Below are 16,311 nucleotides of genomic sequence, written 5' to 3' on the forward strand. Positions count from 1 at the left end.
TGCCATGTTATCTTTCCTGTCTTGAGTCTAAATTTTGATCTTCTGTCAGTGTTGGGCATCTTCAGATGCTCCGACTTATCTGAGTTATCTCTCAAGTCACTACAGTGGATTTTTCCTCAAAAGATTTCAAATTTTGTCTTTTAAAGGTAATCAACCTCGCACAGAGCAAGCTTCTAGCTACAGCTATGGTTTTTAGCCATAGAGGTCATTATGTGTTTGGTCCATCAGAACTGTTTTGTTTCGCTCAAGTGTGCTGGCAAGCCAGGGAGGATTCCCCCTATCCACTACCCATGGCAACATAATAAGTTTGCTTATGATTAACGTATATATGTTCTTTGTTGATTAAGTGCAAAGTTGTTTGATTCATATGAGACAAAGATAGTCATTCACAAAGTATATGAGGTGTGCTCAAAAAATTCCGGAACTTTGTCCACAAAATTTTTCTGCACTTATCTTTTACTTATTGTGCATGGTCTCCTTTGAAATACTCTCCTTCACAATTGATACACTGCTCCCAGTGCACCTCAGGAAGCACCAGTGCCACTTCCAGAAGCAGTGTTGGTACACCTCTTGCTGGATTGCGTGAAATGCTATGTGTGAATTTTCTTCTATCTCATCTGCAGTTGCAAATCTTTGACCTTTCAACTCTGTAAATAAAGAAAAAGTCTGCAGGATCCAGAACTGGAGAATATGGAGGATGAGGCTGCACAGTAATTTTGTTTTTCATGCAATAGTCACACACCAAGGGGGATGAATGTGTGGATAGATTATCGTGATGCAATAGTCATGAATTGTCTCGCCACATTTTAGGCTGGTTCCTCCTCACATTTTCTTGCAGGCATTGTAACATGTTCTGATATTACCATTGATCAGCAGATTGTTCCAGTGGCACAAATTCATGATGATGTTCCTGACATGAGCATCATCGGTAGATGTCAAAAGGTGTCCTGAACGAGGGTCATCTTTATCTTCCATCCAGCCATGTGTACCATTCGTAACATTGAGTACTGCTTAAGCACTTTCTGAATCATTTGGTGCATTCCTGTCAATGGTTCCTTGAGTTTCACACAAAATTTAATGCAGACGCATTGCTCCTCTAACTCTGCTACCTCGAGATTCGCAAACTGCACATCACAGTGTTCTATCAATATAGTGCTATCTCGAGATTCGCAAACTGCGCATCACAGTGTTCTATCAATACAGATATACAACAGTGAAACTTCTGGCAGTTTCACATTAAACACAGGCATATGAACGGATGCCAACCACATTTCACTCCAACACACCATTGGCACAAAATTACCAGTCTTCTGAATTTTTTGGACAGACCTTGTATCACATACATATAAATTAGTTTAGATAAAGTGAAGTGTTGGCACCCACTGGTATTGAAGGGTCCCTAAGATACATTAGATTTCATTATATCACAATAGCCACCAAATAACATTATATGGAAAAAATGTGCTTCATGCTGGGCTGAAGCTATCCAATGCCCTTCCTAAAAATCTCACAACCCATCCCATTACAAAATTAAAAGACCAACTTCAAACAGTTTTAACAGAAAATCGATGTTATTCTCTAGGTGAGTTCTTTGTCTTCATGAGAAATAAATATATAATCCTACTTTGTAAATATCTCAAACTCATAGTATTAGGTAACGATGATAAAAAATTGTAACATTGTTTCTTATATTAATGAATGTAAAATGTACCAAAATGTGCAGTTTATTGTCAAACTCAAAACTTTAATTCATAATTTGTACTCTTCAGTACTCTTACCTGATATATTGGGAAGAATAATCTAGATGAAGTTCTAAAATTGTATAATTCTAGGAAGTGTCTTGATTGTTTAACATTGAGTAAATATTTTATTATTATTATTAAGATTGTGAGGATACTTATCATGAACACTGTTTTGACATCATTGATAAATATGGATTTTATGTGAAAATATTTGTTAAAATAATACCATCCACTTCAAGTAATCAATGATTTTTTTAAAATCTCCTCTGCAGACTTTGTGGACCAAACTCCATACAGAAAACTTTTATATCGGAATTTCATTGCCTGAAGTACAGAACTGTAATAATGATACTATCAGGATTTTTGTATGCAATTGCAACAATCATTATTCCAGGTAAGATTAATAATGATGTTCAAATACTATTTTATTTGTTTTTTTCTAAACAGTCAATAAACTGTATGTCAACATAATGCCAGAAAGAGTATTAAAACATTTCTCTCTTACATCTCTCACTCTCTCTCTCTCTCTCTCTCTTTCTCTTTTTTTCTCTTTGTCTCTCAAATTCGTACCTGTAACCATCGAAACCAGAAAACTAAATGTATGAAGCATGAGAGAGAGGGGGGTGGGGGGTCAGTGATGTAGAGTTGAGACAAGGGAAATAGCTAGAGAGAAAGGTTTGGTTTACAAAACATGATGCACACTACAGCATCATGGCCTCAATTGTTGTGTCAATATACTTTTTACTCAGATGAGGGAAGGGGCTGATGTCAGTTAAGTCCAGGGAGATACCAGGCATGGATAATGTGCGAGAACATTTTAAGCAACCAGATGGTAGAGCTTGCAGTTAACTAAAGTTTGGCATTTGCTATTCATGTGTTGATTACCTGCCATTCCCATCTGGAACACTGCACAGTGACTGCACCACACCTGGTGCATATCATGGCTGCTTTCACTTGTGGTGTGACCTTTGATCAGGCAGGATATACCTGTGAATGGATTGCAGAAGGAGATGGTGTAGGGACAGGTCTTACAGGGTTTTTCTTTATTTCCTCACTAGAATGCAGAATATGTCATTACCTCTTATTATCTTATGAATGGTTGAGGTATGAGATTTTCCACCTAATAATACAATAAAAAAAATTTTGTTTTATTTTTGAGATACAAGGTTTTCATTCTGATCTGACAACATGTTTAGTGGCAATGAAGCACATCTTGGGAGGAAGCTTATAGGAATTTGGGTGAAATGTCCTTTGCCTCAGGCTATGGGTAGAGAACTAATAAATTATGAGACAGAATTGCTGGCCTGTACTTAACTTCAAGAGGTAATGCTATATACAATAGCAAAAGCAAGAACACTCCCCAAGTTTTTGGAATTATTAATTACTTCCTCAGGAAGCTGAGAGGAATAAACTAGGAAAAGTTAAAAAGGAAGGGTAGGTCAATCAGACCTCAGGATGAGAGGGGTATGTAGTGAGAACTAGAGTAGGCAAACATGCTGAGAAAGAGACAGATGAAGCCTTGTTTTCAGGGCCTAGTTGTTGCTCCGTGATAAGGGGAGAAAGTTTAGCAGTTGGTTCATAGCTGTCAGGTTTTTAGGTGTCAATGGAAGAAATGGCATGAGAAATCAGTTTCTATACTAATTCTGTAGGATATTTTCTCTCTGTTAAGACTCTGAGAAGGGTGCCAACCACTCATAATTTGCACTACAAGGACTAAGGGAGGCAGTGCAGGGGAAAGGCTCTGGACTTGTATTTGGTAAGGCAACAGACCCAATCATTCTCTGGCCATTAAGATTTAGATTTTTCTTGGAGTCTTCAGAGGATCAGAGATTAGCTTATAATAAGATAACTCATTGAGCTGAGAAGGATTAGATGAGGCAGTTGTGGGAGTAGATGTTGAGTTTCTAGAGGAAAGAGCAGAGTCTGCCCTTGAAATGGTCCCAAAATATAAAGCTGTCATCAGTGAATCTGAAACAGACAAGGAGTTTAAGATGTTGAATCGGTAGGACCTTTCTATATGGCCCATAAACAATTTCCTTAGGAAGGCGCCACAGATACATTGCCAACCTGTAGAAGTGCCATGGGAACACACGAGGAAACTACCAACACCAACCTGTTCAAAGACTGCTTAGACGAATCCTTCAAATACATCCATTTCCTTAAACCTCTTTTCTAGTTCACATTTGTCAATATTAAAAGAAAAATGAAATGTATTGTAATACCTGTGTAACGCAAGTTTTTCATATCTTTGTCATATTTGTACAATTTAATCTTTGGACAGTAGAACATAGGGTGCTTGTCTTTGTCACAAAACTGAACCTGTGTGTGTGTGTGTGTGTGTGTGTGTGTGTGTGTGTGTGTGTAATGGTTATCTATGAGGAATGACCTTTTTGTTAATCTTATGCACTTTGTAGTCTGTTTTCAATAAATAATCTTAACAAGTTATGGGCCCAGATCCCTTGTGAACAGACGTGAAGTAAACATGAATTTGCTCGTTGTTTGTGTGTTCAAGGAAAATGGCAGCCAGCATTCTTGATTACAAAATACATGTGGAAAAAATTGAAGCACTTGACGACTGAGTAAAGTGGAAGTGGCACATGTTGATGCTGTTGTGAGCATATGTGCTTGAAGAAATTGTAAGCAGAATGTAAAAATGTCCTGAATTTAAGCACAGTGTGACTGCAGAGAAAAATGTGGCACATCAGCAGTGGTTGAAAGATTATGCAAAAGCAGCAAGTTTACTAGCAAGTGTATTAGGAAAATCCATTGCCGAGCTCGTGTTAACATGCACCCATGCAAGTGAAATTTGGGATAAGTTACATACAAGACTTGAACAAAGCAGTATACAACGTCTGAACATGTTGATAGAAGCATTTTTTCATGTTCAACGTGATGCCAAAGACGACATTAGCACACACATCTCGAAACTGCAGAAGCTTTTCATGGATTTGAATGATGAAATGCACATGTACAATGAAAATGTTTTGTCTGAAAGAATTTTAAATGGCCGAATTCTCTCCACAGTAGGCAAAGAGTATGACAATTTAAAGGACCTGTGGGACACAATTCCGTCTGGAAATCAAAGTGTGAACTTTTTGATTAAAAAATTGTGCACAATTGAATATATAAAAAAACAATGAAACAAAAGTGACAATATTGGTAGTGAAAAATTGAAAAAGAATATTGACTGTGCGAAACGAAGATTTCCTTGTCACAAATGTGGGCAGATAGGCCACTGGGCAGCAGAGTCTCCAACGAAAAAGACAGATAACATTGGCATCAATCATTCTGAAAAGACAATGGAAAAGAATGTTGCATTTTTGTCACATGTTTGTAGTGCTTCAGTAATGGAAAAGAATGTTGCATTTTTGTCACATGTTTGTAGTGCTTCAGCCAAAAACTATGTTGGAATTGACAGTTGGTTCTGTGACAATGGTGCCACAAATCACATTGCTGCAAATAAACAATATTTTGTGTCATATACAAAATTTGCCATTCTTGAAAAGATTTGTATTGGGAAAAGAGGTGTGAGCATGTTGGCTGATGAATGGGGACCTGTGAAAATTCAAGTGCAGTTGAATAATGTCAGAAAAATCAATGAATTGAAAGGTGTACTTTATGTTCCTGGAGTGAGTGCTCACTTTTTCTCTGTCAAAGCAGCTGCACGAAAAGGTTTTTGCTCTAACTTGATGACAAAAGTGTCAAAATTGAAGACAAAGTGACTGGGCAAACAATGATGACTGGTCTCGTCAGCTACGGTCTCTATGTTCTCAAAATACATGTTGTTAAACCAGTACAGCCAGCTCAAGTGCATTTAGTGACATGGTCAGACATGCTGCAAGTTTACCATGAGAGATTTGGACATCAATACAAACAACATGCATCTTAAAGAACATGAACATCAGTGTGGATGGGCGCAAAGAAGATTTCTGTGATGGATGTGCACTCGGAAAAATGCATAGACTGCCATTCAGGAACAGAATGAGACAACTAATGGTTACAGGTGAGCAACTCCATGCTGACATAAATGGACCTATGTCTACAGAGTCTCTAGAAAAAGCTTGTTATTACATATATTTCAAAGATGATTTTAGCAAGTTCCATAAAATTTTCTTTCATAAGCAGAAAAGTGAAGTCAGCACAGTCCTGGAACAGTTCTTGAATGAAGCCAAGACAAATGACCATGTTGTCAAACAGTTCAGGTGCGATGGAGGTAGAGAGTTCAATAACAAGAAAGTCTTGGAATTACAAGCAAGCAGAGGCATAGAGCATTGCATCACTCCACCTTACACACCACAGCAAAATGGTGTTGCAGAAAAAGAAAACCACACTATTGTGGCATGTGCATGTTCCATGTAGAATCCCAGTAAATTGACAAAGGAACTGTGGGCAGAAGCATACAATACAGCTGCGTATCTTTAAACTGCACTGGGGAGTCCTCTACTGAAAACAAACCTCCATATGAACTGTGGTATGGATGGCCAGTAGGCAACCTGGATCATCTGAGAATCTTTGGAACAGAATGTTATGTGCATGTGAATAAGAATTTTCATTCAAAAATTTGATGACAAGGCTGTGCTTGGACATCTGGGGGGGGGGGGGGGGGGGGTACGTAAATGACAGAGGTGGCTTTAGGGTCTGGATTCCATCTCAAAGATAAGTTGTACTAACACATGATGTAAAATTCAAGCCTGAAGTTGTATGCAATATGCACACCAGTGCTGCTGAATTTGAAGCTGCTGGTGAAGACACTGTTCAAGAGAGTCAGCCTAATCAGACTTCTGATGAGGAAAAGGAATCAGAAGCTGTCAGCCATGGCAAGAGAACAGAAAGAGTATATGAAGTGGAAGAAGACTTGGAGACAACATCAAGTTCTGGAGGAGGTAATAAGAAGGAAGAAGATTTGGGTATGGTATCAAGTTCTGGAGAAAGCAAAGTTTTCAGTAAGAAACAAAGAAGCAAATGCGAGAAGAAAAACCAGAATGGATGACCAGTGGAGATTATGTGTACATGATTGGAACTCCTATCATTAGGGACAAGGATCCAAGCTCATATGCAGAAGTTTTGCAGTCTAGCAATAAAAATCAGTGCTTGAGGCCATTCATGAAGAATTAAAGTCCCTGAAAGAGAATAATACTTGTATATTAGTTGAGCATCCAAGTGGTGTACTGATTTTGCAAAATCGATGTGTCTTACAGAAGAAAACTGCAGAAAATGGGAAAATTTGCTTCAAGGGTTGACTTGTGGCCACAGGATATGCACAAAAACAAGGAATTGACTATGAAGAAACGTTCAGCCCTGTCATGCATTATGATACAATTCAAACTCTGTTGGCAGTGACTACTGCAGAGAAATTTAAGTTCAACCAGTTTGATGTCAAAACAGCTTTTCTAAATGGTGTTCTTTTCTAATTGATGTACTCAAAGAAGATGTATACATGGAACAACCAAAGGTTTTGAAGATGGTACTGGGTGTGTTTGCTGAAGAAAAGTCTGTATGGCCTCAAACAGGTACCACATTGTTGGAATAAATGCTTCCTACACTTCATGATGAAGGCTGGATTTAAAAACAGTGATGCTGATCCATGTCTCTTCTACTGTCGGAGCAACAAGAACTGTCTATATGTTGAAATTTATGTTGATGATGGTTTAGTTTGTGGATAGCAACAGAGCAGATATTGAAGAGTTCATTAAAATGTTGAAGCTGGAGTTTAATACAACTAGAGTGTCTCTAAACAACTTTTTGGGTATAAAGATACAGCAAAATGAAGGTGGGTCAATAGCAGTGAACCAAGAAGACTACACAAAGGAAATTCTGAAAAGATTTGGAATTGCTGAGTCTAATGGAGTTTCTACTTCAATTGGACATGAAGAAAATAATGTCAAAGAGAAGATCACACGCAGAGTTGCATATCAAGAGGCAATGGGTTGACTGATGTATTTGACTAGTCTCACATCCGGACATTGCTTTTGCAGTGAACAAAACAGCTAGAGTGATGGGAGATTGTACAGTTCGAGATTGGAATCAAGTAAAATGAATTTTTAGGTACTTGAAGAATACAGTGGACTGTGGATTTAAGTACAACAACAAAGAGAGGTTCAAAGTCTACAGTGGTGCTGATTATGCTGGTGACAAGGACATAAGATGTTCAGTGACAGGTATCATTGCAACTATCAGGTATGGGCCTGTATCATGGACCAGTCAATTACAAAATATAGTTGCAGCATCTACTATGGAAGCAGAAATAATATCAACCAGTGAAGGAGCAAAGGAGCTAATCTGGTTAAAAAGGCTGTTGTATAAATTGATTGGAACTACGAAACAAGTGAAACCTCCTACAGTGTATGTTGACAATGCCAGCATAGTAAAACTGTCCAAAAATCCAACATATCATCTAAAATCAAAGCACACAGAAGTCTGTCACTTCTATGTTAGGGAAAGATTTTTGAATGGGGATCTTGAGTTAGAACACATTGACGGGACCAACAATTTAGCTGATCTACTAACCAAGCTGCTGGAAAGGGTTCAGCTCAAGATGTTGCATGAAAGAATTGGAGTGCAGAAGATTAAATCTCTGTGAAATTCAGTATTTACTTTTTATTCTTCTTTGGAGGAAGTGTCAATATTAAAAGAAACATGAAATGTATTGTAATATTTGTGTAATGTGAGTTTTTCGTGTCTTTGTCATATGTATACAGTTCAATCTTTGGACTGTAGAACAGAAGGTGCTCATCTTTGTCACAAAACTGAACCTCTATGTGTGTGTGTGTGTGTGTGTGTGTGTGTGTGTGTGTGTGTGTGTGTGTGTGTGTGTAACAGTTATCTGTGAGGAACCACATTTTTGTAAATCTCATGCACTTCGTAGTCTGTTTTCAATAAATAATCTTACTAAGATTCACTGATGACATCCTCAATTCATCCACAGTAATCAGCCATGAAAGGAGCTAATCTGGCTTTGTTTGGCTTATTTCTCCTGAACCTCAACACCTGTTTCCAAATTTGCTTTATCTGATTATTCTTAGCTTAGTTAACTGTCTCCCAGGATGATTATCTTCACTCCATTGATGGCTCCATAAAAACTTCTGTCCTTGTGAAATACACCAGCTACTGACAGTATTTCCACTTTGACAGATGTCACTCCTTCAATATGAAGAACTCCCTCCATTACAACTTTGGAACTCATGTGCACCAGAAATGGAATGGGAAGCAGGACTTACATAAATGCCAGAATCTTTACATACATACAGTATCCTCTACAGTTAGTAGAGGAAAATATTTAATACAGCATTTCTTCACTTGGCATCCTCAATTCATCGACAGTGATCAGCCATGGACTGATACTATCCATTTCTCTCTACATGACCTATGCCTTGGGAAACTCAGATACATCCTTCACAGGACTTTAACTATTCCTTGTGTTCTCAGGCAAGTTGTAACCTACTCAAAATCCCACCCTCATCTCCCATAGTGACATTCCATTATCCGCCCACTTTATGCAATATCATAGTCTGTCCATACAGTATATTATCCATGCTCCTAGTCTTGCATCACATGGTTTATTCCCCTCTGGATTATCCATGTAGAAGTGTTTTCCACACCCATCCACCACCATCTACTATTGAAGTCCTATCACAGGCATTTCATATGTGATCAAAGGTAGGATCACAGGCAGAAACAGCCATTATATATGCATTTGCACTGCACTACTCTTGAGCTGTTCACTCACACAAATATCCATCACCACCTATAGATAACCATCCATTTGCAGAAGATACATACTACACCACTAATGACTGCAGTAGCTGCTTCAGTACCAGTACTGTTTGGATTCTCATCTCTTCCACTAGTTCCTTTGAACATGGGCATGCCTCATGGATGGGCAACTGCATCCACCTACGGGGAAAAATACGGTTTCCACCAACCGTATTTGCATTCTGCCCCGCCACACAGACAGACATATCAATTCAGTTTCAGTTGGAAGAATGGCAGGGCATATAATGGATGCTGACTATATAGCAAGTGTACCCAAAACTACAGGTATTAATGTCGAACATCAGAGCTATTTGCTGTCTTGGTGAAACTCATACTAGATACCTAACCCCCCCCCCTCCCCCTACTCTATTGAGATCCTAGGTACACTCTTGCCTTTAAACTGTGTAAGTGGGAACTGTCCCTCAAGTACTTTTTTCACTCCCACAATACCTCTGACATCATGCCCCTGAACAGATCCTCATTTATCCTCTCCCTCTTCCTTTGTCCTCATCCTTTCCTGATCTGTTGTTTTCCATCCATCAGTTTCTCTTGTCCTTACTGCTCTCATGCTCCATTTCATAATTTTTATGAAGGTTATCATGACTATTCCTCAGTATGCCCTTGCGACTGAGAGCCATCTGTCTCCTCTTCTTGTGCCACCTAGTTTTTACAAAATGGCTCTGAGCACTATGGGACTTAACATCTATGGTCATCAGTCCCCTCTAGTTTTTACAAATCCACATACAGGACACTGGTACAACCTATTTTTGAGTACTGCTTGAGTGTTTGGGATTGTACCAGGTTGGATTGAAGGAATACATCAAAGCATTTCAGAGCAGGGCTGCAAGATTTGTTACCGGTAAATTGAAACAAAACTTAAGTGTTACAGAGATGCTTTGGGAACTCAAATGGGTATCCCTGGAGTGAAGCAGTGTTCTTTTCAGGAAACACTATTGAGAAAATTTAGAGGCTATAAGTTATGATACTATTTACCTTTGTTAGCTTATACCTCATCAACACTGTAAACAAACCATACACTCATGTACTACCATGTATTTATAAGTCCAAAAGGAAAAGTGTCACTGCAAAGTAAATGAGATTGACTTATCTTTCTATCAGCTTCAGTGTACAATAGAAGTATCGTGCTGTCCTCTGTAATGGATGCAGGGTTCTTGAATAAGCTTGCTTGGAGACTGCACTTTTCTCTTAAACCAAGATGTTTATTGATCTATCCATGTTACATAAGCTAGTTTTACACACAATTTGACATCAAAATCAGTGTTTTGAAGAACTTGTTATGCTTCAATGTTACTACATGTCTCTAAAGAGCATCACAGGTGTTGCCACAAAACTAACTGAATTATGGCTGCCACAACTGGCATCATCCAAACAACAATATAGAGTGACAAAATTTCTCAATTTTTGTGGGGCAATCTGTTGGTAAAAATAATGGTAGTTTAATTTCCTGTTTGAGAATAAATTTCAGATTTAATTTAGTGACTGTTTCTTCACATTGTTTATTTAGTTAAAGATTTTAAGACAGATAGGTAATAATAAGAGTTTGAACATTTGTAATTACTGATTTTTCATATTTCCTTTTAAAATGTAATTTTGATTTTGTTATGGATTTGTAAGATGTATGTTTTGTCTGATACTAGTAATGGGTGTTAAAAATAACAGTGAAAATTGCAGGTTGTTTTGAACTAGATTCTCACATAAGCATGTGGAAACTAATTTTCAAAGTGTTTCTTCGTGTGGTCGAAACTATTGATATGTAAATAAAATTTATAACTACGCAAGATCTAAATACATTCAAAAGTGTCCTTAGAAACAGTTATATAATTTGGCAATGGAAACAAGTTCAAAACTTTCTGGAATTTGAACACTTTCGTATACTTTGCAAATTGGGAAAAGGCTTCGATTAGACCCTGTTCTGTTACACAGTTTAATATAAAAATTTACCCAAAATACAACTTAGCTCTTTTCATGAACACACACACACACACACACACACACACACACACACACACACACACAGAGCAATGCCAATGGGTACAGTAGCACAAAAAATTACGATGAACAACTTCAAATTACCTGCTTATCCACTCTAAAACTAAATTACAAAAAAGTGAGTTTTGTTGTATGTAACAAGGCAAGGAACATATATTTAAAAGACAGGTTGCACCTCTTAGGAAGAGGAGTGATCATTACAACTGATAAAAATATTATATCTGTTGAGGTTGAAACTGAGTCTGCTTGTGAATTTAAACAATGGAAAACCAGGATGGAATGTAACAGTATTATGAAAAGGATTGTTGCTACTCACTATATACTGGAGATGCTGAGTCTCAGATGGACACAACAAAAAGGCTGTTGGAAAGCAGTCTTTTGACCATCAAGGCCTCTGTCAAAAATAGATAACACACACACACACACACACACACACACACACACACACACACACACACACACACACACACACATTCATGCAAACACAACTCACATACACATGACCGCAGTCTCTGGCAACTGAAGCCAGACTGCGAGCAACAGCACATGCTGGGAGACACAACCTGGTGCTGGGGGTAAGAAGGAGTCCAGGTGGAGAGGGGGAGGGATAGCAGGGGAGGTGTGCGGGACAGTAAAGTGCTGTCTGGGGGAGTGTATAGGAATGAGGTGGAGAGTACATAGGGCAGCTAGGTGCAGTTGGGGTGGTCTGACAGGGACAAAGGGGGGGGGGGGGGGAGTAGTGGGAAAGGAGAGAAGTAAAAAGACTGAGGGTGCCTTGGTGGAATAGAGGCCTGTGGCTGGTGGAGCGTTGGAATGGGAACAGGGAGGAACTAGATAGGTAAGGGCAATAAGTGAAGGTTGAGGCTAGTAGAGTTGTGGGAACTTAGGATGTATTGCAGGGACAGTTCCCTCCTGTGCAATTTGGAAAAGCTGGAGTTGGTGGGAAGGAGTCAGATGGCACAGGCTGTGAAGCAGCCATTGAAATGAAGAACATCGTGTTGGTTGGCATGCTCAGTAATGGGCTGGTCCAGCTGTTCCTCGGCCACAGTTTGTCAGTGGCTATTCATGCAGACAGACAGCATGTTGGTTGTCATGCCCATGCAGATTTCAACACAGCGGTTGTGGCTTGGCTTGTTTTTGTACACGGCTGGGGGGGGGATAATTATGTTCTGTGAAGGTCTCAGTGAAACACTCGGTGTATTTCAAGAGGGACTACTCACCACTACATATGTGATGGCCACGGGTGCTGGGCTGTATGGAAGAGCTTCTTGATATGCAATGGATGGGATCTGTTGAAGTGGAGATATTGCTGGTGATTGGTAGGTTTGATATGGATGGAGGTACTGACGTAGCCATCTTTTAGATGGAGGTCAACATTGAAGAAGTTGGTTTGTTGGGTTGAGCAAGACCAGGTGAAGCATATGGGGAAGAACATGTTGAGGTTCTGGAGGATTGTAGATAGGGTGTTCTCACCCTCTATCCAGATCACGAAACCAAGCGAGGTGGCATAGTGGTTAGCACACTGGACTTGCATTTGGGAGGATGATGGTTTGATCCAACATCTGGCCATTCTGATTTAGGTTTTCCAAGATTTCCCTAAATTGCTCCAGGCAAATGCTGGGATGGTTCCTGTGAAAGGGCATGTCCAACTTCCTTCCCCATCATTCCCTAATCCAATGAGACTGACGACCTCGCTTTCTGGTCTCTCCCCCAAACAACCCAACCCTGATCAGAAAGATGTCATCAGTGAATCTAAACAAGGTAAGGGGTTCAGGATTCTGGGTGTTTAGGAAGGATTCCTCTAGATGGCCCATGAATAGGTTGGCATAGGATGGTTCTGCACGCTTGTGTGTGTGTGTGTGTGTGTGTGTGTGTGTGTGTGTGTGTGTGTGTGTGTGTGTGTGTGAGCCTTAACCTGGATTTGTATGTTGGTAATGCCTTCCAAGCGAAAGTAAATGTGGATGAGGATATAGTTGGCCAAGGTAACTAGGAAGGAGGTTGTTGGTTTGGAATCCATTGGGCATTGGGAAAGGTAGGGTTCAATAGCAGTTAAGGCCATGGGCATTAGTGATGTAAGTGTAAAGGGAGGTGGCATCAATAGTGATGAGCAGGGCACCTTGTTGTAAAGGAACAGGAAATGTGGATAGTCGGTGGAGGAAATGGTTGGTATCTTGTATGTAGGAGGATAGGTTGTGGGTAATAGGCTGAAGGTCTTGGTCTACAAGAGCAGCGATTCTTTCAATGGTATCACAGTAACCAGCCACAATGGGGCATCCTGGGTTTATGGACTTTAGGGAGCATATAGAAGGTATGAGTGCTGGGAGTGGTAGGGGTGAGCAGAGAGATGGACTGTGGGGAGAGATTCTGAGATGGGTCTAAGGATTTGAGGAGTGACTGGAGCTCCTGCTGGATTTCAGGAGTGGGATCACTGTGGCATTGTTTGTAGGTCGATGAATCTGACAGCTGGCTGAGTCCTTCTGCCAGGTAGTACTTGTGGTTCAAAACAACTGTGGTGGAGTCTTCCTCAGCAGGTAGCAATATAAGGTCAGGATCAGCTTTTATGGGGTGGGATGTTGAGGGATTTGAGGAATGATGGTGAGGCAAGGTTCAAGATTAAGAAATTCTGGAAAGTTAACTGAGGGTGATTTGGGGGTAGTGGTGGGTGGATACAGTTAGATGGAGGAGTGAACTGAGTCAGGCAGGGTTCAACATTGGTCTTTGGCTGAGTCTGATTGATAGGATTGCCGGCAAAGAAGTGTTTCCACTGTAGGGACCAGGAGAAAAAGAGAATAAGTTCTGCATGATTGAATTTTGGAGTGGAGCGGGGTGGTGGGAGGGAGTTCTGGAGGGTGGGTCAAATGAAGTAGGTCTGCGAGACAGGGTTTTTCAGTTATGAGGGGTTGTGGGGGAGATTTGAAGGTTGTAGTGGTGGTTAGTGGCATTCCAAGGTGGGAGTAGGAAGTGAACAGGGTGGAGGTCTTTTTTAGGTGGTGTTGTACATGCTTGTCTAGTTCCTGGAGTGGAAGAGCTTCAGTGTGTGTTATGGGATCCTGGATAGCCACCCATGGCCATCAAAGCTGTAATAACAAGTTCCCTCTCAAAATATTCCAAAGGTGTCACTGAGACCTTCACAGACTGTAGTTTCTCTCCCAACCTTCTACAAAAACAGATCTCCCATGCCTCATCTTTCCAGTCACCCCTCACCTCCCAAAGAATAGAGCTTTGTTTCATAAAATTTTGGGTGTGCAGCCACATATATTTTAAATTTATGCAGCTGCACACCCTAAATTTTGTGTAACAATCGTTGTGCTGTGAAAATATGAAGATGTAAAAGAGGGCTTTTGTTTTTTCAAAAGAATGTGGCAACAGCTCAATGGTCAATGTTTCTTTGCACATATTTCATTATTTGTTCCATAACATGTAGGTGTATTTGTGAATCTCAAGTGATGTTTTTCTGGTTGGTGAGTTTTTCAAGAATGTATTTTGTTGTAATATATTGAAGCTGTCATACATCTGGAAATATAGGTTAAGTTGCTGAGCACTTTGACAATTTTGTGACTTTAATTGTTCTGGTTGCATATTCTTAAAGAACTAATTTTAGGGAAATGTGCCTCATATTATTGTCTTATCATTCCATTTGTGTATGGGGTGTGAGAAGAAAGAAGAATGATTGCTTACAAGCCCTTGGGCATATTCTCTATTTTTTTTAAAATGCATTTAAGTAATTGACACTATTTGATGAAATCGGCTCTTAAGAAAGAGCCTGTCAGTCCCCCAACATCTACATCTACATGGATACTCTGCAAATCGCACTTAAGTGCCTGGCAGATGTACTGATATTTATAATGGTTTCTGATGTTTACACTTAAACCTTTTTTTTTTTCCCCTGCAGTGTAAGTTTTCAGTATACTTAAATCATTCAGTCTCAGTAATAGGCATCTTCAGAGCTACATAAGATTAAAAATTAGATGAGTCTGAAGAGTGATATTTTTTCATTTTTGTTTATAAATATTGTTTCAATTTTATTATATTTTTCAGTAAGTGGTATTTTTCTGAATATTGTAATACTTGACATAGCTCATACTCTTATGAGAATCCAATATCTTTTTCTGTTCAAGTGATCATATTCTGCCATCATTTTAATGTATATTTGCACAATTAAAAATATATTTTTTTTTCTTGCAGTTGTTGCTTGGTTCATAATTCCAATGTCCTGGTCAGTAACAATTTTTGGTGACTACATCATGTATAATTCCTGGAGATTGTTTGTTACTGTGGGCTCCTTTGCAAGTTTTTTAGCATCATTTCTCATTTATTTGTGCCCTGAATCTCCCAAGTTCTTAATGACAAAAGGTTCCATGGATGAAGCAATGCAAGCTTTCAGAACCATGTACAGGTTCAACACAGGAAAGAAACCAGAAACATATCCAGTATGTATGCACTACTTACTGTTTGAAAAGTGATCCAATAATTCAGTAATACAAAATTACCTATGTGAATATACTTCCTAGTAATGTTATGACTACACTTTATGTTGAAAAGAACAATAAATGCTATGATACATAGTAATGGGAAGATAGCTTAAATGTGTTTTGAATAAATGATGCAAACCACACATACTTACAGTGGCCTCATATAAACACAATAACTAAATGAAGAAAGAGATTCTTCAAGTGATTCTTTCATTCATATTTAATATCTTAAGACAGATGCTGTACGTTTGGCATTAAATTTACATAAAAATAATAGTCCAAGTGAAAAACTAAGTATTTGTATTTTAGTATCAAACACATTACTTGCTGTGAAA

The 16,311-nt window shown here is 39.1% G+C and overlaps 1 protein-coding gene across 1 annotated transcript in view; it reads left to right on the forward strand.

Annotated features, from left to right (window-relative positions):
• The window catches only part of LOC124799169 (synaptic vesicle glycoprotein 2B-like), a 340,146-nt gene that overhangs the window by 220,058 nt on the left and 103,777 nt on the right, over positions 1–16,311 (forward strand). Inside the window, exons 5-6 of the mRNA XM_047262707.1 lie at positions 2,015–2,136; positions 15,690–15,934. Coding sequence (XP_047118663.1) covers positions 2,015–2,136; positions 15,690–15,934 — 367 coding nt within the window. The remainder of the gene's footprint in view (positions 1–2,014; positions 2,137–15,689; positions 15,935–16,311) is intronic.

This window comes from Schistocerca piceifrons, chromosome 5 (assembly GCF_021461385.2).
Source record: "Schistocerca piceifrons isolate TAMUIC-IGC-003096 chromosome 5, iqSchPice1.1, whole genome shotgun sequence".
Classification (NCBI taxonomy): domain Eukaryota; kingdom Metazoa; phylum Arthropoda; class Insecta; order Orthoptera; family Acrididae; genus Schistocerca; species Schistocerca piceifrons.